Source organism: Andrena cerasifolii, chromosome 16 (genome assembly GCF_050908995.1).
Source record: "Andrena cerasifolii isolate SP2316 chromosome 16, iyAndCera1_principal, whole genome shotgun sequence".
In the NCBI taxonomy this organism is placed as follows: Eukaryota; Metazoa; Arthropoda; class Insecta; order Hymenoptera; family Andrenidae; genus Andrena; species Andrena cerasifolii.
The window spans coordinates 2,777,385-2,802,540 of record NC_135133.1 but is presented as its reverse complement, the minus strand read 5'-3'; the positions used below and the strand labels follow the sequence as shown (position 1 = coordinate 2,802,540).

Below are 25,156 nucleotides of genomic sequence, written 5' to 3'. Positions count from 1 at the left end.
GTGCCCAAGTCCATTCAACATAATTTAAGATGCTTCAAATTGATTTTGTTAAAATCTCCCAAACCCCAAAACTTCTCAAAAATATTATTTCTTTCTTCTTCGTCGTAATTTTTTGTGCAAGCATTCCGACAACGGCAATCTTTGTTTTGGAAAATTTTTTCAGGTACAATATTTCCGGTTTGAGTACAATATCTTTTTCCTGAATTCCGTTTAATCTTTCGCACTTTTTGGGTGTATGATTCATCAATCTCTTCTCCATTGTTAATCGTATCTTCATCCCCTGAAGACGAATATTGTTCTATAATTCTGTTTCGTATTCGGACCACAAGCACGAACATAAAAATATTCTGAATTTTTGATCATCAGAGTTAACACGCATCGAAGTAAATAGTCACCCAATATTAGTTTGGCGGGTGATAGGATCGTCCGGCTACACGCGTCCCGCAAGGCGAATCGGGCTTTGCAACCCTGAAAGAAGAATCGAGTTTTTCACGCGCGTGTCGGCACGAACATCTGTATCTGGTAGACGCTATAATTTTCTTCCAGCAATTTGTTTCCGTTATTATTTTGTCTGTGGTACGTATGATGTATATTTTATATGCAGAGTGAAAGAAAAATGGCCCCTAAACGTTCACAAGATTGCAGAAGTCTATATCAAATTTCAGGCACTTCTTCAATTTATTCCTACTTCAAATTATTCAATTTTAAGGGATATGCTCGGAGTGCGTGCCACCCACCCCAATGCAGGCCTCTGCGTTTACGTATGGGGTGTTCATAAATTTGTGGGACAGTATTTAAGGGTCGGTTCTACTCATCGAGATAATAAGAAAAGTTGGTACACGCATATGTCCGATAATGCTTAGTTTTGCAGTTATAAGCAGCGTTTTTATATTTCGTAAAACACAGGTGCGGAACGGCTATTAAGTGGCTAGAATTTAACGAAGTCCAGCTGTGGTTCTGCGGATCGATATATTGATTATCATTTCGCCTTTGTTTTTTTAAAGACGCGAAAGAAAGGGTACGAATGAAAATATAACTAAAAAATATAATCCAACTGACGAACGCGCCAGTCTGCCGGTTGCCATTTAAGGGGTTACGCCACCCTGAAAGTTTTGAAAACACGATTTTTTTTTCTTTGCACTTTCTTATTACGCGAAGTTTTAAGAATAATTTAAGCCATGGTAGACGCAAAAATTCCCCAAAATAGCCGAGTTGTAGACTTTAAACGAGGCGCGGACGTCGATATTCCGCAGCAGGTAGCTACCATTCTACTTTTCTTCTTTTGCGTTTTTCTCGAAACTACATTTTCAAAGATGACCTATCAAATATCTCCGAAACTATTTGTCCGATTGAGTTCAAACTTGGCACGCATATTCTTAATGGTATTATCTACGATGTGGCATATCAGTTTTTCCATCCTATACCCCATTCGTATATAATTAATGGTTTAAATTCGTTTTTTCATGTGAAAAACGTATAATTTCTTTCACTTTGCTCTCATTTGTGCAATAAATTTTTTTTTCTCAAATCCCTATGCTACATCGTAGGTATTTTATTTAGGAACACGAAAATCATCGGGTTTTTGATTTCAGACGTACATGTTCGTTATAATTTGTTAGGTTAGTCACGCGTGTAACGGCGGACGAGCTTCGCGGGAGAACAAATAACTCGGTCATTTTTTAATATTTTTGTACAGTATTTATACAATATATGCGTTAATACATGCTCTACCCATAAGAAGAAAATAAATAATTTTCAACCTCATAGTATCAGTAAAAAAAATTCATCTAGTTTAGTGCTGTCTCGAGCGCCTCAGGGTGGCGTAACCCCTTAATAGACATTTTACGGGAATATAAAAATACTTATAACTGCAAAACTAAGCACTATCGGACATATGCGTATACCAACTTTTCTTATTATCTTGATAAGTAGAGCCGACCCTCAAATATTGTCCCACATATTTATAAACATCCTGTATATGCGCGTTCCAACAGCTATAATTTAATAACCACAAACACAGTCTCACTTCCTTTCTGCGAAGACACATGTACAATGTGAAACCACTCAAAAACACCTGCTCCAACGAACAAACAAATTAAAACACATAATACAGTGCAGCACCTTCGCCTGCCCCGAATATCATGCACTTCAATCATACCCTACAACACAACTCCAAATTGACAGTTCGAGTGGCGCAAAATTTTGAAAAATCAGACTTCCCCCCAGCGCGATTACTTCTGCCGGGAAACTTTTGTACGATGAAAAAGCGTTTTCAAAGTAAACACCAGGGAACTGTTGCACGAAACTTTTACTGCTCTCTAGAGTCTAGAAGATGTCGACGCGAGAGCATGCCGAAATTGTGCATAGGGTGGAAAGCCCTCGGCGTAATAACGCGCCAACGCCAAAGTGTTTAGTAGATATCTGGCATTACACAGGGGCACTTGAAGTAATGATGTATTGAAAATTTATGAATTTAGGTCTGGGTTATTCACAAGCAGAGGTTCTTAAGCGTCTGCCTCTGATTACTTTGATTTTTGGATATATTTTACAGGACCGAAAAATGAGAAAGGCGTGTTTCTTTATTTTATAATAATAATAATAATTTATTTTCGGAACGAGCCCGTTAAGAACAAGAAACGCGATAAAGGAACGGATAATTATGGCCCACTTGCATAATTAGGGGGTGTAACCATCCCTCAAAGTTCATAAGGGGTACAAAATTGTGTTGAGTAAAACTTGACACAAATTTCATTTGCGTCATAACTTGCTGTATGCATGATGTTCGTGTTGTTAGTTATTTTTGTACCTTTCCTTATGCACTTTGGGGGTGGTTTCACCCCCTAAACATTCAAACGGGCCAAAATAAAGACACCCTTTTCTTATTTTTCGATCCACTAAAACATACAAAAATATTTTTAAAAAATTTAAAATCGACTTAAAAAAATAAAAATACGTTAAAAAGTAACAAATAATTTTGTTCCTTACTTAATCTACGACTCTCAAGTTTTTTATGTCGGCACCTCAACATTTGCACTGTGTAAATTTGGCACCGACTTAAATAAATTAAGAGTCGTAGATTAAATAAGGAACAAAATTATTTTTTCCCTTATAACGTATTTTTATTTACTTTTTTCTTAAGTCCGTTTTACTTTTTTTTATTTTTTTACTTGTTAGTTATTTAAGTTATATAACTAAATTTATTTAAATAATGAAGTCGGTTAATGAAACAGATTTCTTATTTTTGGTGTAACTTCAAAATTACTTAACCAATTTTGATAATTCTTTCTCCATGATCTAAGTTGATTGAAGCTAAAGTAAATACAGTAAGTTTCGCGAAAATCGGCTCAGTCGTTACGGAGAAATTCGAGGACAAACATAATACATACTAACATACATACACACTAGGGCGGAGCGATACTAAATAGGCGAAAATTCAAATTTGAATTCTCAGTTGGCCTGGGTGCGGGATAGTTGCCTTTTGATTAACCAAACAAAACTGTAAAACAAAATTGGAAAAATATTTATGTCCGCAGGTTCCTTTTTCATTTTTAGGAGAAGAGCCTCTTTCTTTTTGAAGTCGGTTAAAAATGAGGGACGCGTTCACTTCTCAACCCTTTGCGTTCCGACAATTTGCGCGCTCTGCGTATGCGGCGTGCGGGACTACTTTAACCGCATCTCTTAACCATAGCAACTGAACGCCTATGGGCGTTCTCCGCACACACGCACATAAACCCCCGCAATTAAACTCCACCATGATTATATAATCATTTTTAGGAGAAAAAGGAACCTGCAGACATGAATATTTTTCCAAATTTTTTTTACAACATTGTTTGGTTAATCAAAAGACAACTATCCCCCACCCAGGCCAACTGAAAATCCAAATTTAAATTTTCGCCTATATAGTATGATTATATAATCATTGTTAAGAGAAAAAGGAACCTGCAGACATGAATATTTTTCCAAATTTGTTTTACTGTATTGTTTGGTTAATCAAAAGACAACTATCCCCCACCCAGTCCAACTGAAAATTCAAATTTAAATTGTCCGCTCCGCCCTAATACACACACATCGAACGGAGAACTTCTTTTTTTTTAAGTCGTTTAAAAACCAAAGTAATCAGAGGCGGGGACACCTAAAAACCTATCCTTCTCAGTGAAAATATTAAGAAAGACTTAACCACAAAATCATACACTTTCTCCAGCCCCCTAGTACCTGCACAGAACAAGCCCCTCCGAACTTTGCATCCCCATTTTCCCTGAACCCCACAATTTCCTTACCACCCAACAAACCAGCGGTACACCTGAACTCAACAATTTTATTATTACCCCCAGAGCCCCACAGTAGTCATACCTTTACCATCTTCGGGGGCTGAAACGAACGACCTCGAAGGGCCTCGAGTCACGTGCACGCACGACGGTCGAAGTTCTCAGGGAAGAAAGAGAGGGATCAATCGTGCTGTTCGGGGCTGCGTGGAAAAAATATTAATCTCGGGGAAGCAGCCGTATCTGGGCCAGGGAATATCGATCGCGCGATCTGGGTCAGAGCTTGCATGCACCTTGCCGGTGCACGTACGCGCTAGCGCGGCGGGGCACGGCGGGCGCGCGCGCGAGTGCAGCCGGTTGTGCGTCGTTTGAGCAACGGGCGCACACGTGCGCGGGGGCTGGCGAAAAGTCTCACGTGCAAGGTGCCTACCTGCAGGGGCCAGCGGCGCGGCCCGATAAGGGCGAATAAATGCGAGCCACCTCGACTGCTAAGGGACCACTTCCTTTAGTTTAATTCCCCCGGCAAGGATACACGCGGCCAATGGGAAGATAAGCATTCAAATTAATTGCCCGTTGTCGTCTCTGAATTTTATGCCGCTCGCGTACGCGTTCCTTTGGGCTTTCTCGAAATTGCCTGCTCGGACGCCGCTCCGCCGGGTACTCGGCCGGGCTCGCTGGATATTTATCGATGCGTGCGTTCGAAAGAAATTCGTCGATCGTGATACGAATATTGAGAGGGAATTTTTTGTCTCCTTTTCTGATTTTCTTCGGGCTGATGGGGCAACCTGTGGTTAAGGTAGAGGCGCGCTAAAGTGCTTTGAGAAAGTCTCTGGGAATACTGGGAGAGTTTGGAATAAACCTGCGGTGCTACTGACAGCTTGCTGGGAATTTATGTTTTATACAGAGATACTGTGCGTTCGAAATAGATTTGTGGTATTGTTAGTACCTTGCAGATTTCGGTTTTATATTGCACTCTGTTTGGAGCGAATTTCTGGCATTATTAATAACTCTGGCGATTTGAATAAATGTGTCACGAGTCTTGTGCATATTTTTGGTAAGCAGCGTCTGTCAAGGTAAGTGCTCCCCTCATCGACCACTTGCTTTCATTTCCGCACTGAAAATGACAATCCAATGAATGCAGCGTGGAAAATCGTCAAACCTTGAAGTTTAGTGTTATTGAATTTATTAATTAATATTGACGAATATAAAGTCACGGAGTTATTCATTGCTATGGAAGCAGACAGGGTTTAATAGAATATATCATTTAATTATTGTTTTAGAAATTCGTTAGTGGGGAAAATAAGATAAATATTAATGAAGGAATAAAAAGATCAAAAGTAGGGGAGGAGTTTTTTTTCAGTGTATGATTTTTAATAAATTATGTGGAGGAAATATCATTAAACCGGTGGGTGTATTTGATAGGGCATACATTTGGCTATCTGATTAAATTATTAAAGTTGACTCAATGTGGCAACAATTAAGGTATTTTAATGTTTTTCTAACACCTTCCGTGCTGGTCAACCAGCCCCATGATCGGGGTTGGTTGACTTACAGTATGAGATAGGTTGACTATAGTACAATCAGTTAAGAAAATGTTATTAGCCACTTATCTCAGTGGTAATAAAATAACACATTGTCACGACAGTTGTTTCATTATAAAATATTAATTTCTTTCTTTCATATTTTAATAATAAACTGAAAACTTTTTCAACTTAAACATAAATTATAATGTATTTATAACATAGTGAAATTTAAACAAAAAATAAAATTCGCTTTCTGAATAACAAAATAACCATTTAAACCTTATTAACGTTATTAGTCAAACAGCCCCGACCGATCATTTTGACTTCAAGAATCTATATAACCTTCAATTATTTGTGTATAAACAAAAATACTATGTCAATAGATCGTCTAATAAACAAACTTTACAATAGTCCCTTAAGGGGACCTTCCGGTCTAAAAGTCGATTTTTTTTGTATTTCATTTTTTGAATGTTCAACCTTTTAGGAATACGTGTTTAAAAGGATTTGTTGAAATTCGTAAAATTTCCAAAGTTATAGGCATTTCAATAGCGGAAAATGCATGGGCAACAACCGGCCACTCAGCACCCACGTAAAACTTTAAACGCGTTTTTCCCAAAACAGTGTTCTTAAAACGGTGGGACCTGTATTTCCAAAAGTTATTATCCGATTCGACTAAAACTTTTTTTATTTTGAAGAATATACTTCTGTCTAGAGGGTCTACCAGAAAAAGATACAAAACTTGAAAATTTATAATTTTTAAAGGCGTTGAAAGGATGAAAAATATAGGGAAAAAGTGATTTCAAACTTCAAGTGTCGTTATTTTAAAAAAAGTCATTTTTTATTTTTTTTTCTGGTTTCTCCTTAGCTAGAAAGATATTCTTCCAAATAAAAAATGTTTCAGTCGAATCGAATAATAATTTTTGGAGATACATGTCCCACCGATTTGAATCAATTTTTTGACGGCTTGACTTTAACGACTCCCCAGTGCCGACTGCAATGATTAATTATAAAACAAAAAATTTAGTTCTATAGTTTAAGACATCCTTAATAAAATGCAAAAAGACCCATTAAATTATGTATAGTAGTTTTCCTTTAATTAATTTCTAAAGATCACCTATTTTGGGGGGTTCTAGACCGGAGGGTCCCCTTAACATTTATTCTATTGTAATTATACAGAGCGTGAAAAAATAAAATCTTTAAGAAAAAATATTTACTTACATAGTCAATTTTTCGACAAACGCTGATAACTGTTAAAAAAACGTGCGATTGTGTGGTCGGACATAAATGCATGGCACAGTAGAAGTGACTTCTTCCTACAGTAAATCGTTCCGCGGTAAGGCATACGTCGGTGCAAAGTTATTAACAATTAGTCAACCTACCCCTTGGGACAACCATCCCCGGTCTCCCCTACTTCAATACAATTTAGCTACAAAAGAAATATATATCCTACTTATAAAGAAATTTCACTCGAACACTGAACAGAGCAACAATTATTTCAAACATTCAAATTGCACGAAAAATTTATTTTCAAACGATTATAAATTGCAATTTAAATACCTTACGCGTCTTCTTCTCTATTTTCTACAAATGTGATTAATCAACATGAATTTATGAGCTACGGAACACAGATATCAAACACAGAATTTACATACACAGTGTCATTGCACTTGGTTTAATTTTAATCCCTTTATTATAGAATATTCTCAGAACTGTCTTTTGATGCTCCGAGAACTGAAGCAGAAGTTTCATACTTTATTCTTCTGCCATCAGAAAGGGGACATCCGAGACGTAACCAGGCACATCCTCCATAAATGCATAATTGGATCACCGACGAGTAGAACTGTGACAATTAATATTCTAGATGACTGACAGTGACGAGAAAACTAATTACCACTCTATTCTTGCCTTCTAAAAACGTTCTAGCTGACACGTACGAACAATGATCCCCAAACCGCAGTTACCACCTGCACGCTAGTTGCAGCTAAATCCGGAATCAATTTAAGGGGTTATACCTAGTCAGGCGGCCGAAAAGAGGCGAATATTTGTGATTTTTTTTTGAAGAAGCGGAAGCGTATAGTTATACAGAACTTTTTGCGTTTAAAAGAGCAACGTTTAGAGAACATTTGGTAATTTTTTCGTAGAAAAATATTTACGTTTATAATAAAATAACAAGCGACATCCAAGAAGCATTTTTAAAAATTTGGTTGAAATCCTGATTTTTTCGCGTAATTTTTGCAGGAAAAAATCAGGATTTCAACTTTAAATAGCCGCCATTCTGTTTTAACTTAATATTTCGGAAAATTCTCTCCGTCAACCTGAGGATACATTAATATACTAACGAAATCTTTTTTGTTTTTTGATTTTAGATAATCAGGTTACGAATGGCAAAATGCTTCTTGGATGTCGCTTGTTATTTTATTATAAACTTAAATATTTTTCCACGAAAAAATTACCAAATGTTCTTTAAACGTTGCTCTTTTAAACGCAAAAAGTTCTGTAAAAATATACGCTTCCGCTTCTTCAAAAAAAAATCACAAATATTCGCCTCTTTTCGACCGCCTGACTAGGCATAACCCCTTAATTTACGAACTTTTGCATGGTTACTACAATCTCCGAAGAAACAATTCTACGTTTCCCCTGCCAAGGGAACTGGAGCGCGCAAAATTCGCGAACAGAAGATGATAGTTTCATTCGCAAAATTATTCGCAACTATAATCCACTTTGAAGTATTAATAGATTCGCTAAGGAAGTGACAACTACCGCGAATCCACTTTCCGAGGCTACTAATCTTTCCGGGCGCTCCCCGTAGCCCCTGGCAAACTAACATCACAGCGCGTCAAGAGAAATATGGATCATGTTAACGTCAAGCTCTGTCTATTGGACACACCACCGTACAATTTACCCGCGATTGTGCAGCAAAGGGAGTACACTGAGCGTTAGAAAGTGATTTTGTAGTACATCATTTATCAGGTTCCGTGTCACGGGGACTTTGTACGACTTCTCGCTTGGAACCTGTGGATCAACGATGGCCCAAGTTGACAATTTCATTATACACGCTTACGATGTACGGGGCGTCTCGGAATTACGAGGATTTTTATCGAAAGATCATTTAACCGAAGGACCACCACCAGCGAATGCACGAGCAATAATTAATCAAATGAGAAATGGGAAACTGAATTATTCTGTTGGAGTTCAACGAGTCTCAGTGTTAGGACTAAGGGGCTGCGTTTCTCTTTTTCTAGAGAAGAGGGGCGAAGGGTCTTGACCGGGGCATAAGGTGACGACCGTAGCCAGTCTGAAAATTCTGACCAAACCGTGCAGATCGCGTTCCGTCTCTTAAAGTTTCTTTTTTCTTGTATACTTTTATGTATAACCAACTAACATTAATACGTGGACACACTGTGTATTGTCTATCTATACAATAAACCATAGTTGTGTTTATAGTGTGACATTTATTTTCAACCTCTGCGGAGTAATTTCCAACATATTCTGTTCTCAGGTTTGTAGGACTGTCCGGGGAGTCTGACTGGCCCAGAATTAATACGCGACGTCGAAGTAGGTGCACCTTTATAGACCTGCTAATTTTTCTCACTTTTATGAGCCCACCCTGCGTCGTTTCTGTTATTCCAAAGCACCCTGTATATTTTACAAGACTCTCGGGCTAACGAATACCTCCAGACTAGCTGATATGATTTATTATCTGCGCTGAAATGAACGAAGGATACAAATTGAATGGAAAAGCGGAGGCAACGAACGAATTCTCGCCGCTGAATGGCACCGTTTCGAAATGCCCCTCGAGATTTTCGAGGCTTCACGCCTCTTTGAGCAGCGCTGCTCTAAACAGCAGCCGGGGACATTTGTCCGCCATGGCGGAGTACCGTTGAGTCACGTGCAACGCATAGAGATGCGTTGCAGACGATCGATTTTACTGCTTCTCCTTCCACACACGTGCTCGGCCCGTCCGTAGCCGCATATTCGAACCAGGATACGTAACCGATTCTCGTCACCCACCTACGGGGATTCTTTCCAAGCTACGTACTCGAATAATGCAGTTACAATGGACCCTGGCTATCATATCACTTTCGCCTGGGCCCTGTCGCGCAGTGGTTTAAAATGCGATTCTAGCTAAGCAAAATTAGTTTCGTTAGTCGTTCTTCCTGCACGGGTATATGCTTTAAAAGTATTTACTCAGTTATTGTTTTTTTAATGTTATTTCTACTTATGATTATGTTTTGCTTGTTTTGTGTGTATAAATAAAGATACAGCTGTTCTTGATAAAAGCTAATATTATACTTTAAAAGTATTTACTCAGTTATTATTATTTTAATGTTTTTTCTATTTACTTATGATTATGTTTTGCTTGTTTTGTGTGTATAAATAAAGATACAGCTGTTCTCGATAAAAGCTAATATTTCCAGAGTGTAATCAATTAGTTTGTTGTAAATTTACAGATAAGAATATCAAAAAGTAATTTGTCAACATTAACGGTTCTCCCTACGTTGAACTAATGCGAACTTTGGAAATTTTTTAAAACAAAACAGTTAAATATATTTACTTCCAGCTTTGTGGCTTCATTCTGCAATCTTTAGAGAATGTGAAAAAAAAATTGTATGCAAAAATAGTGGTTTTATCCGGAGTTATTGAATAGAGTAAAGTTATAGAATAGAATAAAAATAGAGCGCCTTACAAAAATCGGATATACTTCCGAATGGCCCAAGTGGCCGATCGACACGAGGCTTGAGGGGATGGATGGGGAGGGGATGTGGACCCTAAATCTAAAATTGTAGCTTCGGGAATTTATTAGTTTCCGAAATATTAATAAAAAGTTTTTGTTAATTTTTTTTACAAATTATTTTTTTTGAACTGCATATATGTAGCCCTAACGGAGTTTCATCCTGCCATCCCCCCAATTTGTCCTACGGACAGCTGGACGCGTTCCCCTTACCTCGCGTGCCCCTCAGGCGCCTAAATGGCATGCATATTTAGCTGAAATTCAAAGCCAATTTTCTCGAAAACGAAGCGCGATATTAAAAAATTGTATTCTATATTTTCATCTTATTTTGGCCTGTAGAATCACCCCCCCCCCCCCCCCTAGAGTATTGCCTATCAATAAAGTAATAGATATCCACCCTGTATAATAGGATGGATCGCGTCACCAAGTTTCTGGTTCAAATCTCCAAAGTTACATCGCTTTATGCGTCCCCCGCACCAATCTAGCCCCAACCAATACTAATATCCAGAACAAGCTGGAAAGTGTAATGCGTAATGTCGTAATAAGTCAACAGAAATACTACAAGTTTTTTATTAATATCTCGGAAACTAATAAATTCCCGAAGCAACAATTTTAGATTTAGGGTCCAAACACCCTCCCCACCCCTCCCCAAAAATCTCATGTCGATCGGCCACTGGGGCCATTCGGAAGTACAGCCCAAAAATCATACGCTCATTGTTAGCATAAAATCAGCCATTGTAGTTGTCTAAAATGGAAAATTTACAAATTTGTGTAATCTGTATGAGTGCGGCTATCGCCTGAACTAGATTACATGAGAAATACTGAAAATTACCAAAAAAAATGGCAGCGTCTAAAACAGACATCGATTTTTGCAAAAAATTCGCCGGTTTTTTAATTCGCAAAAGTCTAATTTTGCAAACACCGAATTAGTTTTCGTACCAACGAGAATGGGACATCTACTGAAGATCTATGCCAAGTTTGAAGTAAATCGGGTGATTGGTTTTTGAGATACCATGCTAACCAATTCGAAAAACATGGTTTTGAGAATAAAACGGTTAAAATTTTAGGTAACGTTTTTTTTTAAATAAATTTTTTTAAAATGTTACCTAAATATGTACAAATATAGACATGAAGTTTTCTATTAATATAATTTGAGGAATTCTCTTTAAAAAAATCCGCAATATCGCGCTTCCCTTCAGGCCCTCAAAGTAGGGAACTCCCTTAAGGATGTATCGGACCTATGTTCAAAATGGCACCAAGTTGATGAAAATTTGTGAGATTGTTCGTTTTAATCTTCCTGATGTGCTCCAGAAATTTTAAACAAATTCGCTAAACGGTTGCTGAGTTATAACGATTTTAATTTTTACTGATTTCAAACGTAGGTCTTAAGGAAAGAGACGATCTTGGCAGATAAAACCGCTGCAAAAATATTGAATAAATGGTACCATTATTTTCAATTTGTTTGTACATGTAGTATATGCATAGATTAAAATATCTGCCGAGTTCCAATAGTTTTCACCACACCGTTTTAAAGAAATAAATTATAACTTGAGAAAATTGTGAATTCAGGGCATTTTCACTGGCAAAAGTTCAGCAAATAATGCTTGAAAAAGCATTCGTAAAGTGAAAAATACCTTCCTAGGAGTAAAAATAAAGCTTCAACTGTCATTCGACTTCCATACATCTAGATTTACGTGATTGCTTAATGTGCAAATCCTTCTCCGAATGAAGAAGATAGCGATTAAAATTAACCATTCGATGAACTTTGACATATGAGCAATTTCTGAACGACTGCCATTCTCATCTAAAGAATCCAATTATTATGAAAAAAATTATAAGTCAATTTCGAAGTCTCTAGAATGTATTCCAATAGTTTTTTCATTGAAATTTAATCACAGTTTTTGTAAAAAAAAATCTAGATTACCACATGTCGAGGAAAAACGAAGAAAATCTTTAAAAAATTGTAACTTTCACAAATTTCAATATTAGAAGCTAAAAATCTACAGAGTTGTTGTTCGGATACAATATTTTCAGAGCAAAAATAGTTTGTTAGTCGGCTTTGAGGAAAAAGTATTTATTTTCCATATAGAAGGTGCAGAGCGTCAGGATCAGCACATGGGTGGCTCACACTCCGAGTTTCAACGAAGGGTTAAGAATATATTGCATAAGTTTGTACATATTTATACTATATGTTTGCAATAATATTTCCTACCAAGAACCTGTAATACGGACACAAGCAGGTAATATTAACTTTTACCGAGAACACCTGTATTATAACACAAACACCTTAAATCACCTCTTACATAAGAGAGACGCATAACGAAGCTGTAATAATTACAGACAATCAATGGCCTAATATACCGAGCCAAAATATTTTAACCCTGTATGAAAATTGAGCCAATTTGACCCAAAATTGTTAATATACTATTCAGCCTGAATCTCCTTCATATATTTAAATAACTAAAAACCTACGATAATAAATAATAATAACATTTTTCCTGTACAAATTGAATAAGTCCTTAGAATATTAAACCGTCATAATTAAATGAACCGAGTTTTATTTCTGTATACTCGTTTCAATATACGATATTGTGTCACTTTGACCAAAATTTGCTAATCCGTGTAACTTTAAGGATTCCGTATAAGGGTTAAGAGGAGCTGTCGATCGCCCGCTCGTCCATCCACCTGTGGATCTGCCGTGGATCTAATAGCCGGTGGTCGTATTAGCGATTGGACGCGAGAATAGGAGACGATTGCTTAACGAAACTGCAAATACGCGGCGAAGAATGCTCGTTACAGGATCAGAGGGAAAAGTAACTGTACACAGCCTGCCGTAGGCACTTGCGCACACAAAATAAGAGGATCGATATCGTAAAACAGTGGCGCGCATATAGCCGGCCGACTGCATAATAGAGTGGCGGCTATAAATATTGCAGGCACCGGTACAATGGACAATGCACGGGCCGCGCACGTACGGCAGATTACAAACTGACGAGTCACGCGTCATGTGAATCACCCTTAGGGAGATTCGTCTCCGCGCCGCGGCGGGGCAGGGTGAGATGTTGGCGAAAAAAGGTTCGCTGACCGAAGGAAGGGGTTGCTGGCAGGCTCCCTTCGTGTCCGAGGACCGTCGAGCAGGAGCCGCTAAAAATACATTTCCCAGCTACTTCCTGGTACGGCAGGGTTACCCACTTGGCGGGATAGGATGCTTCATGGGTAACGGTTCGGTGCGCGATGTGACCAGATTCGCGAGATTTTAATGGTGGACAGTGCCAGTTCAAACTAGGGATTGCAATACCGGTAAATCGCGAGAAATACCCTAAAATTTTTACCGGTAATTCGATAAATTACGCGTAGCAATATAGCGCATATATGCGCGCATTAATTCCATCGACTTCTACTACGTTATCAGTAAAAAAAACACTTCAATTAGTAATAAAGACGAACACCGAAGTATCTCGTGAAGAACCAACTCTGATCCAAAAGAAAACTACAAAACTGAATCAGTCGTTAAAAAATGGACGTATTTTCAAGCAGAAAGAGGAGAGAGAAAATATATATGAATGGCATTCGATTTCTTAATGCCTACCCGGCCAACAAGCGTAGAATCTGAGAGCGCTTTATCCGTGGCTGGATTATTTTGTACAACAATTAGGTAGCGATCAGGAGACCAAAGTTTAGGCGAATTAGGAATGGATTGTGCGTGGTTATTTGGTGAAAAGAATTGTTAAATAAAAAATATTTAATTATGTGTGTAAGTTAAGATTCTTTTCATTGTCTTCGTGGTGACGATCCATATTAATAAGTATTGTCAATGGTTAAACAAATATATTTACTTTGTGTTATATCATTTTATATTTTACTAGCGTCCCCCGTCTCGGCTACCCCGAGATATTAGCGTGACTAATTCATGTTTATTAGAATTAATATCTTTTAAGGATATTAAGTATTTTGAAAAAGCTTGATTTCTTCGTAATATTTCGGAGAAGATAACATTCTTGGTATAATGATTTTCTGACATTAGGATGAATTGTTGTTGCGCATCACCTGCCGGAGCAATGATGGCAAATATTATCCATCGCTCATATTAGAATTTCTCCTAAGTTAACATAACACTACTTAGTTAATTCCTGGATCATAATACAATGCAAACCATCTGGTAACATTCACTGTTATAAGTCCAGGACTTTTTACCAGTGTATCTTAATATATAAAGCGGAAAGTGTTTGTGCGTTTGTCTGGCGCCTAAGAACATTCGAACGGTAAACTCAGGGGTCACGAAATTTGTTGAACGTGGCTATTTTCTCAAAAAAAGATAAATAAATCAAAAACAATTTTTTTTTAATAAAATCAGAATCTAAATTTCGGGTGAAGCTGAGTAGCAAAAGCTAGTATTGCATACGTCGAACAGAAGTGGATTGTTCTTGAAAAATTTGGTCGCACCCGGGGCATAGTAACATCCACACGGGGTACACATAAATCTGCAACAGCAATTTGTAACCGTACGATCATTCTAACATATATGTCCGCGGTAATCCACTTCTCTAGCGAGAAAGCGCGCGAAAAGCTTTGCCATCTGGTGGTGATATCATGGTACTGCTGCGGGCCGAATATGCGCATGCGCGCGAAGTAGACTGTCATGTACACGTGTCACGTGGTCTGCAAAATGGCTGTACACATGAAATGTTTACACCTAAATTACATGTTAATAACGCGTTTCTGAGACATGCTACAAAGCCTATGTCCATCCTAGAGTATGAACGAATAACGTGTTAAAATTTGAGGAAGATCGGTTCAATAGGTCCTGAGTTTTCCGCGAACATAAAAATCGGCTCTCTCTTTATATAATAGTATACATAGATATAGAAGTATAGATGTTCAGAATAGTTTTATTTCCACATATTTTTTATAATGCTCGATTAGATTTCAAAAAAGCTTTTTTGTAATGTTTACTCTTATATTTTCAATACCTTAATAAAAATACCGGTAAACCGGTTTTGATTAAAAATTTGACCGAATTACCGGTAATTTGAAAAGTCGGTAATTTTGCAATCCCCAGTTCTATCGTATGTGTGACTTCTTCCTGGTTCGTATAATGTTAATATAATCGACGGACGGCAGGGAAATATAAATTATCGAACAGTAATCAGTAGGCTGTGGAAGCTTATGCAAGTATGATATTTATTACGATAATTACGACCTCCTTATTGTGAGAAAATCGAATACACTATATCATGGCCGCTACTATATGTTGGATTACTATAATTATTAAAAGGCAAAAGTGATCCAACATTCAGGGAAACCTGAATACAGTAAAAGATAATGATACGTCTGTAGAGCATCTTTTTCTTTCAATATCCGGCAACGGTGATAAAACAGTCCGTCGTTAGAGAGGAGCTCACTTCTGTTCGGTATACCGTGTTAGAAATACATTCTTTCCTAGTCGTGAAATAAAACTAAAATATAAAATATAATAGGCTCGTTTATTTAATAACCAATTTCTAATACTATACTCGAGCTAAGTAAGTTCTGTATATGCTAGAAATAAATAAACATAACATTTTTTAAAATGAAAAATATATTTTGAAAACCCTCGGATGACGAAACTTATTTCTATCAAAGTTTCACCTGCTTAGTGCTTTTCTATAGAAGTGTATATTTGCATAAACATACGCTGTCTAGAAATCAGTGGACTTTTAAAATATTACCATCAACGATGATATACAGCCGAAATGTTAATTGCTGTTCGAGAATCCAATTGCCCCAGATTTCTACATCATTATGTATGCCACGGGATGATTGTAAATCAGCCTTTTTATCGCAAAAAAAAACGTTTTTACCTCAATGAGGTTGAGGAATCATAGCCTTTTTCCAATACTTTAATACTTTTTGTTGTCAAATGTTTCTATCACATTAAGGGGTTAGACCACCTTGGCCAGGTCAAGAAATTTCGCATCTTTGGGAATTTATTTCTAAGTGACAAAAACACTTTTATCGATAAAATTTTTTCAACGAAGATAGAGACATCTTTGAATAATAAATACAATTTTTTTTCTTCAAATATCAAAACATTCCGAAAACTTTAAATGCGTTTTTCTCGAACCCACGTTTTCCAAAACGGTGTACGCTGTAATTTGAGTAAGACTCTATGGATTTTTATACAATTTTGCACAGATGTTCTTAAATGGTCTTAAATGACATTTTAATTATTACCTGACTTATGCGTAAATAAAGTCCAATTTTCTTACACCCGAACCTGAGCTTTTTGCTTCAAAGTGTAGCTATTTTGTTATTTTTCAACCAATCGAAAAAATTGACGGTCGGAAGATAGAGACTACATTTAAGAACATCTGTGCAAAATTGCATAAGAATCCATAGAGTTTTACCCAAAATACAGCGTTTCGAGAAAAACGCATTTAATATCATCGGAATGTTTTGATATTTAAAAAAAAAAATTGTATATATAATTCAAAGATGTCTGTATCTTCATCGAAAAAATTTTTATCGCTAAAAGTGTTTTTGTCACTTAGAAATAAATTCCCAAAGATGCGATATTTCTTAACCAGGCCAAGGTAGTCTAACTCCTTAAGTCTACGATTTCGCAGCCTAATTTGGTAAAAAGTCAGATTGTACAATAACTGTCCTATATCCATTAATTTGTACATATATTTTATTCCCCAAAGAAAGACTCGTTCAACTCCCGCGAAATTTCAAATCTTCAAATTCGCGCGGTTGCTATGAACTATATGACACTATTTTAGGCAAACCTTTAACCACTTTAATTTTTAGGTTATGTCGTCTCCAAGAGTGAATATTGCGCTCCTACTCGCTGGCATCGCGCGCGAATTGGAGGTTAAACGATTCCCGTGAAACGAAATAAAATTCCGTACACGGTAATCTATTTCCCCGCGCCGTAAACGCGACGAGCGTCGTGTACGCGTGGGGTCACGTGACACCGCAGTAACAAAGAAATAACTTCACGGTACGGAAACAGCGATATTCATTTCGCCGTCGATACATCAGAGAGTGGCGTGCGCCGAGCCATTTTCTCTCCGCAATTTCTGTTACCGACGAACCCGCGTGGCACTATTCGTATAATTATCGCGATCCTAGCGCGATCCCGTATGTTCTCTATGCAACGGACTAACCTATCACGCAAATGTAACAAAGCCTGACTCCTGCGGATCCGTAGTTGCGAGAACTGGGAAAAATAACACGAAGAATCTTAACGAGCGATCATTATACGTGTATGTAAACACTAACGTCTCACTGTACCGCGTTTCGTTAAACCCTCCGCGATTATTCCGCGCGTGTGGACGCACAATATCACGTTTCGAATCTACGCGAGCATTCCCATTTATCGTTTCGAAGTATTTCGAAATGACCGGGCAATTGAAAGCGATGAACTTATCACCGCGACAATTGCAGCGTGCTATATAATGGGATTTTACGAGGGCTTCAGAAACAGCGTAACGAGATTCCTTCGACGCGATTTATAATTCATTTCTTGCCGTTTTAGAGCGACCAAATGCACGGCTGCCAACTGCGCGGGTATCGAGCGACCCGTTCCAGTGCCTTTGGTCGCTGGATACGACTTCGCGGTTTCATTTACAGTTGCGCGGCAAACGGGAGGGGGGAAAAGGGGGGAAGTCGCGGGAAAGATGAATAGAATAACGAGCAGAAAATTTTATATGAACTTTTTACAAAGCACAATGCTGTGTAGTCGCCGGGGAAAGTCGGAATTAGAACACGAGAATATTCTGCTTCTTGAAATCTTTACTGCATCCTCGCGGCATGTATTTTCAAGCGAATAATTTTTTTTTGCGATCTCATTATTCGGTTAAAAAAATGTATTAATTGGTAGAAGAAAATTATAACATTTTCATACGCGTAATAAATATGGAAAGGGTCGCTCGAGGGAATCCGATTAAAACAGAAACGGATTTTTATCTTCGCTGGAATAAATTAATTATGGTACTGTTAGTATAATGTTAATTTGCGTTTTACTCTGTTTGTTGCGTTGCTTATTGCTACCTTCCACACTCTATTGATTATTTATTGTTTGACTGTTTTGTTGCTTTTACTATTACCTACTACTACTTTTAGTTAGTTTTATCTAAGTATTAGTTTTAGTTTTAGTTTTAGTTTTAGTTTTAGTTTTAGTTTTAATTTTAGTTTCAGTTTTGGTTTAGTTTCGGTTCAGTTTCAGTTTGGGTTCAGTTCCAGGTTGGGTTCAGTTTCAGTTTGGGTTCAGTTTCAGTTTGGGTTCAATTTCAGTTTGGGTTCAGTTTCAGTTTTATAGTTTTAGCTTTAGCTTTAGTTTTAGTTTGTTTTAGTTTTAATTTTAGTTTCAGTTTAAGTTTAGTTTCAGTTTCGGTTTCAGTTTCAGTTTCAGTTTTTGTTCAGTTTCAGCTTCAGCTTCAGTTTCAGCTTCACCTTTAGTTTCAGTTTTGGTTCAGTTTCGGTTCAGTTTCAGTTTCAGTTTCAGTTTCAGTTTCAGTTTCAGTTTCAGTTTCAGTTTCGGTTCAGTTTCAGTTTCAGTTTCGGTTCAGTTTCGGTTCAGTTTCGGTTCAGTTTCGGTTCAGCTTCAGTTTGGGTTCAGTTTTAGCTTTAGCTTTAGTTTTAGTTTTAGTTTTAGTTTTAGTTTTAGTTTTAGTTTTAGTTTTAGTTTTAGTTTTAGTTTTAGTTTTAGTTTTAGTTTTAGTTTTAGTTTTAGTTTTAGTTTTAGTTTTAGTTTTAGTTTTAGTTTTAGTTTTAGTTTTAGTTTTAGTTTTAGTTTTAGTTTTAGTTCACTTTCAGTTTAGTTTCAGTTTAGTCCTTCCATCTTTTACTTCCCTAATGTCATTTTCAGAAATTATACAGAGGTTAGGGATAACAGCAGCTACAGCTGAGCCTCGCCCTCTCCCCACCCTACGTAACCAAATTGGTGTAACAAAAACGGAAAATGAAAAACTAAAATAAACATAAATACGCTAACATTAATTGCACAGACAGTATGTAACTCGCCTGGCATAGCATCCTGTCGCTTCGTTCGAATGGTCCACGTCAAATAATTGCCGTTACGCACTTCCTACTAAGCACACCTGAACGAACGCTTTGAAACCCAATATATCCGAGGAAACCGCCTCTCTTATCCGCAAAGAGAGGATTTTCCATTCAATTTCACCCGCTGAATAAGTCTGCGGTTTATCGAACGAGATAAAGGCGAAAGACATTCTGCCCTTCCACGTCACCGCCATATAATTGCGGCGTTTACTTCCACATGACGGCACACGGTACAAATTGCGCAACCGATCCCCTTGCCCTCCTCCCCCGTAATCTGTATCGACCCATTACCTAACGTTCAACTAAAAAAAAAAGAATGAACTAATTGAGAAAAAAACACGCACAATACGAGACTGATCCCGGCTACGAGAAAATTGTCTAGTTACTTTGACGTCTCAAGGTCACTAAGCGATTCCGCGCCCCTGCACGGGACACGGGGCGCTCGCGCGACGCGCGCCAACACGATGGCGGAACGTAGCAGGGCTGAGAAAAGTAAATATGCACGATCGCTGCAAATTGGATAATTAGCAGTTCAAGCGAATATGCGAACGTCAAGTTTCTTAGGGGGATTTAGCAACAAAATTCTGCAAATTTGTAGAGCAGAAGAAATTACGGCAAGTGTATATTTATTTACTTAGGGACGGTGGAGTTTAATTGCGGGAGTGTATGTGCGTGTGTGCGGAGAACGCCCATAGGCGTTCAGTTGCTATGGTTAAGAGATGCGATTAAAGTAGTCCCGCACGCCGCATACGCAGAGCGCGCAAATTCTCATTTTTAACTGACTTCAAAAAGAAAGAGGATCTCAGTTCCATGTGTTTGTATGTATGTATGTATGTATGTATGTTAGTATGTATTAGGTTTGTCCGCGAATTTCTCCGTAACTACTGGATCGATTTTCGCGAAGCTTATTGCATTTAGTTTAGCTTCGATCAACTTAGGTCATAGAGAAAGAATTGTGAAAATCGGTTAAGTAGTTTTGAAGTTACACACAAAAAAAATCTTATTCATTAACAGACTTCATTATTATTATTACTACTTAGCAGCTCCTTTGTAGGCTTACCTATATTTTTTAAATAAGTGTAGTTATATAACTTAAATAACTAAAAAGTAAAAAGAAAAAAATAAAAAAAGTTAAAACCGTTATCAAAATCGGTTAATTAGTTTTGAAGTTACGCCAAAAATAAGAAATCTGTTTCATTATTATTGGAATCTTCCGTTTCTAGCAAACGGTTCTTTTTTTTACTAGCAGCCCCTTTTCTAGGTCTGCTCATATGTTTTAAAACTTAAATAACTGTAAAAGGGTAGAAAATAAAAAATTAAAAAAATTAAAATCGACTTAAAATAAATAAATAAAAATGCACTGAAAAGTGAAAAATAATGTTTTTCCTTATTTAATCCATGACTCTCAATTTTGTTTAAATCGGCGACAGATTTACACAGTGGAAATGGTGAGGCGCCGACATAAAAAGAATTGAGAGAGTCATCGATTAAATAAAGAAAAAACTAATCTTTCACTTTTCAGTGCATTTTTATTTTTATGAAGTCGGTTTTAATTTTTTATAATTTTTTTTTAATAGAGTAACGTGGATTACATATCGGCGAAAAGTTTCCAAATTAATTTAAAAAAAAAATAACAAGTACTGCGTATTTCTTTATTTGATTGTTAAAGGTACACGAAATGTGTGTGTCCCTTGATTCCTCCAGCTGTACAAATATCCCAAACTTTCTAAAAATCAACATCGATCGTTTGGAATACCTACATGCGTGCGAGCGTATTTGCGGGAACAAAGCGCGCCTCCATTTACACGTGCTAGGTGCAGAACGGGGATTACTCGGAATATACACGGGTCCCTAGTAACAAATGCGTTGAAAGGGGCCACTGTGAAATTCGCGGCAGCTCCTCGTTAATCGCACAACAGATGAAAGAACGTTATTCGAGCTGGGCAGCTTTTTAACGAATCGAACCTTTCGCTTTTTACGTAAAAGCTCTTACCTCCGAGCACACAAGCGCCTGTGATCAAACCAAGTGAAATTCGATCCGTCTGGCGTTCGACTGGCGAACCACATACCGAGTTCTCCCATCCGCCATTTCTGAATGGCGGCTCGGTTATTTGAAGCATTAAATAAATTTCATTCTAAACGCTCGTCTCGAAATTGTATCGAGAAGAAGAATTTCCTCCCACGCGATTCAATAAAAACGACAGGGCTTTGAGAGATTTTGGCCTAGGGGAAAAGTCACGAGGGGAGGGGAGGGGAGGGGAGGGGGGGGGGTTATCAATCACAGAAATTGATAACGGTTACGCGGTATCGCAGGCCGAGTGGAACGCCGAGAGATCGAAAGGGAAGTTTTCTGCGAGCCTCGTTCCGCGGGAATCTTGCCTCATCCGAGTTAAGGAGGGTTGAACAGGAAATCGATATTCCCACTCCTGACCGTCTGCGAAGCCGATTGCCTGACAGGAAAGGTCAAGTCAATAGTAACGATATCTGTCGCGTACTTACTTGCGCCGAATTACCAAGCGAAACAAATGTAACCGGCAGTGTAACGCGAGCGAAATGTACACCCACATCCGAAGGAAATTCCGTTAATGCCTGCGTAACAACGTAACGTCGACTCGAACGAAAATAGTATCTGCGATCGTTCGGGAATTAAATGCATCCTGGAAAACGTTCGTAATTCGCGAGGTATGGACCTGCGATTACTGCTGGGACTCGATTAATGTCATTCTGCATTTTTAACGACGCTCGCGTTCTCACGACACGATGATATTGTTAGAATACGACGGCTGAACATTTGACCTGGTCACTGACACGACGCTAATCGAGGATGACGAATGTAATCTCGTTAACTGATACTTGATGGTGCTGCAATCTTCTGGACTATTTCGAATCGCCTAATGAAGGATTAATGAGAACGGTCTAATCGCTGAATCCGCGAAAGCCAGATGTCACATTATGCGCGCACAAACAGTGCATAACGGGATTCGAACACGTCTGTATCTCATTGACGTCGATTAAGGTTAAATTAGATTTCCTGAGCGGCTTTATTAAGGCGGCTGACGCGTGTTATAATCAATACCGTCACCGAAATAAGTTCAAATTCGATCGCAGCCATAAGCGTCTTCGGGCTGAGCTTACGCGCAACGATGCGTTATACACAGATTGCCAGTTCGATGATAATACGATGTCCGATCTCGCGTGCCTTACGTCAAAGTCACGCGTGAAGCACACAGTATTCGGGAGACGGTTTATAAAAAGCAGCGGAAGCTTTCGTCCGCTAAGTTACAGGGAATTGGGAACAGAGGAACTTATTGCCGTAGTTATAAACGCAACGTTTGTGTGGGAAATCTAAATTACCATTTCGGTCGCTGAAACAGATGCGTATTTGGCCTATTATCCCCTTTCCCCTTCTTTGCTAGTCGCCATATCTACACCACGGCCCGGCACGTAGGCACTTTCCGTTATTTCAACGACAGGGAATCAGAGCCTTCTACCGTTCAATTCATCACTAACGAATAACTCAGTTGATAATCACCCCGCGCAGCGATCTACTTTATCGGGAATTGCGCGGCATTCTGCTTTACCGACAGCGAGTAAACAGGTTAGGTTACCAACGGGGTTTAGCGCGAAATTAAAAAAAAAATAGAGAACACACGGGAGAAGAACGATGAACCCTATGTGTACACCGTCCAAGGGGCCGACGCCCCCTTTTCAAGGCGAACTACTCTCATGAGAGATTACAACATTTTTCTGTACACACATTTTTACTACCAGCGTTTTCCTTTCGTTCTCCCAAGTAGCAGTTCAATGGACCCTTCGGAGCCTGATAGTTTGATACTTCGAATTTTTTTAGTTAACGCAAAAAGGGTAAAAGAGACACTAACGACGCGAGAATGGACAAAGTAACGTAATGTGCTGTTCTTGGTACAATTATATCAGGCAGTTAATTCGCAACGAGAAGAATTATGACCACCAATATTATTGCTGCAAATTTCATATTAAAATTGATCGCTACTTGGCGCGCAAAGAACATAGAAACGCAGAATGCTGAAAAGAGACTCTGCAAAGTAATTGCCAGCTAAATAAAACAATTGCAATCACTCACCATTGAAACGCGTTGAAGTGGTAGTAAACAAGCCCCTGCCCGTACAAAAACGACGCGTCTTTCCAGTAGTCCCCTTTGAGGGAATAAAATTTCTGGTACGCCGACATGGCTGTGAAAATAGAAGAACGAAACGTGAAAGCCGACGTCGAACAGAAACAGCGAGGAGAAATGAACGTGGACGATCGATTTACCTTTGCTATAATCCTCCAGCAGCAAGTGAAAATGCCCCAGCTTGCAATAAGTTTTGGGATCGATGCTAATCCCCTTGTCCTCTTCGTCGTCTTTCAGTTCGTCTAGATTCATCTTCGTACTATCCGCTTTCCTACGTTGCTTCTCGGCCTGCGCCTGAACTAACATCCTCTCTAAATATTTGATTGCGCGTACGACTAAAGCTTTCTTCTTCACTTGCTCCGGTGAGTTCAATTTCAAGAATCCAAACTGCCGACTGTGCGCACATTGAAAGAAACAAATGCACTGATGAAGGAACGGTATACATAGGCATCGCGGGTTGGCTAATGCCATCGCGTTCGATCGTTTAACTCTACAGGCATGTTCTAAACGAAATACGTGTCGACAAGCGCGAGTTGTCCCGCCCGTTCAGCAAAATTTCGCGAGATAACCGGGGCCCTCGAAACGAAAGGGAACTTTCGGCCGATGGAGATCATGGAAGCGTGATAGCGTATCAATCGAATGTGGGACGATCGGACGCGCGGAAAGGATGTCAGTAGGTTGCACGCACGTCTAAACGAGCCGATCGAATTGCGCGCCTATTCTGTCAAATAACTTTCTAGGTTATAATTTCAGGGGGCCAGACGAAAGTAACGCGGCGGCTGGGAGAGAGATCGGGGGGACTGGCGCGATATTCGGCGGTGCGAGGTCTGTTTACTTCAGAATCACCTGTCTAACTCGGATAGTATCTGTAATTCTTGAGGAGTCAAGTTGATGTCGTCAGTCTCCTGGGCCATTTTCGCACTCGGTAAATAGACTCAATGAAAACAGAACGGACACATGTTTGCACGCGGAGCAGGCCGCTTCACACGAAAGTCCGGGTGTTTCTCTCGATTCGCGCCCCCGACAGCTTGTCACCTCATCGGAACGAGAAGCTTTTGAAAGCGGCGATCAGGTTAAACCAGGATGGCGAATCACGCGACGGAAGACCATTTCCACGTTTCACATCGACATTGTAATTCCGTGGCCGAAGCGGATCGCCCCCGGCGCACGGTCCCACGGCGGCGGGAAAATCAAACGCCCCATCGTTCTGCGACGCATAATTTAACTGCCACTCGACCGCCGGGAAAACGATCGGCCACGGAAGCAGATTTGAACTTGAAACTCCGCAGAACCCGCGAGAATGGGCGCACGAGCTTTAACAATCACGCATAAACGTGGACATTAAACAATGGCGGGATTGTTCGTTGTTTTGTGGGAATAGTATCAGGGAATTTTCTTAGAGCGATAGGAATAGTGGTAAGAAATGCGCGGGGAGTGTCGA

At 38.9% G+C, this 25,156-nt stretch overlaps 1 protein-coding gene and 1 long non-coding RNA gene across 5 annotated transcripts in view; one reads left to right on the top strand and one right to left on the bottom strand.

Moving 5' to 3' along the window:
- The window catches only part of LOC143377855 (uncharacterized), a 203,647-nt gene that overhangs the window by 173,511 nt on the left and 4,980 nt on the right, over positions 1–25,156 (top strand). The window lies entirely within an intron of this gene.
- Positions 1–25,156, bottom strand: part of Utx (Utx histone demethylase) — a 214,400-nt gene that overhangs the window by 189,071 nt on the left and 173 nt on the right. The window contains exons 1-3 of one of the 4 annotated variants that reach the window (XM_076829555.1): positions 24,562–24,810; positions 23,856–24,109; positions 23,665–23,773 (exon numbers count right to left, since the gene is read on the bottom strand). In XM_076829555.1, the coding sequence (XP_076685670.1) occupies positions 23,665–23,773; positions 23,856–24,109; positions 24,562–24,629 (431 nt within the window). In that variant the 5' untranslated portion in view covers positions 24,630–24,810. Of the gene's footprint in view, positions 1–23,664; positions 23,774–23,855; positions 24,110–24,550; positions 24,811–25,156 lie in introns of those variants that run through there. The other 3 variants (XM_076829557.1, XM_076829554.1, XM_076829556.1) reach the window with 3 other exon arrangements.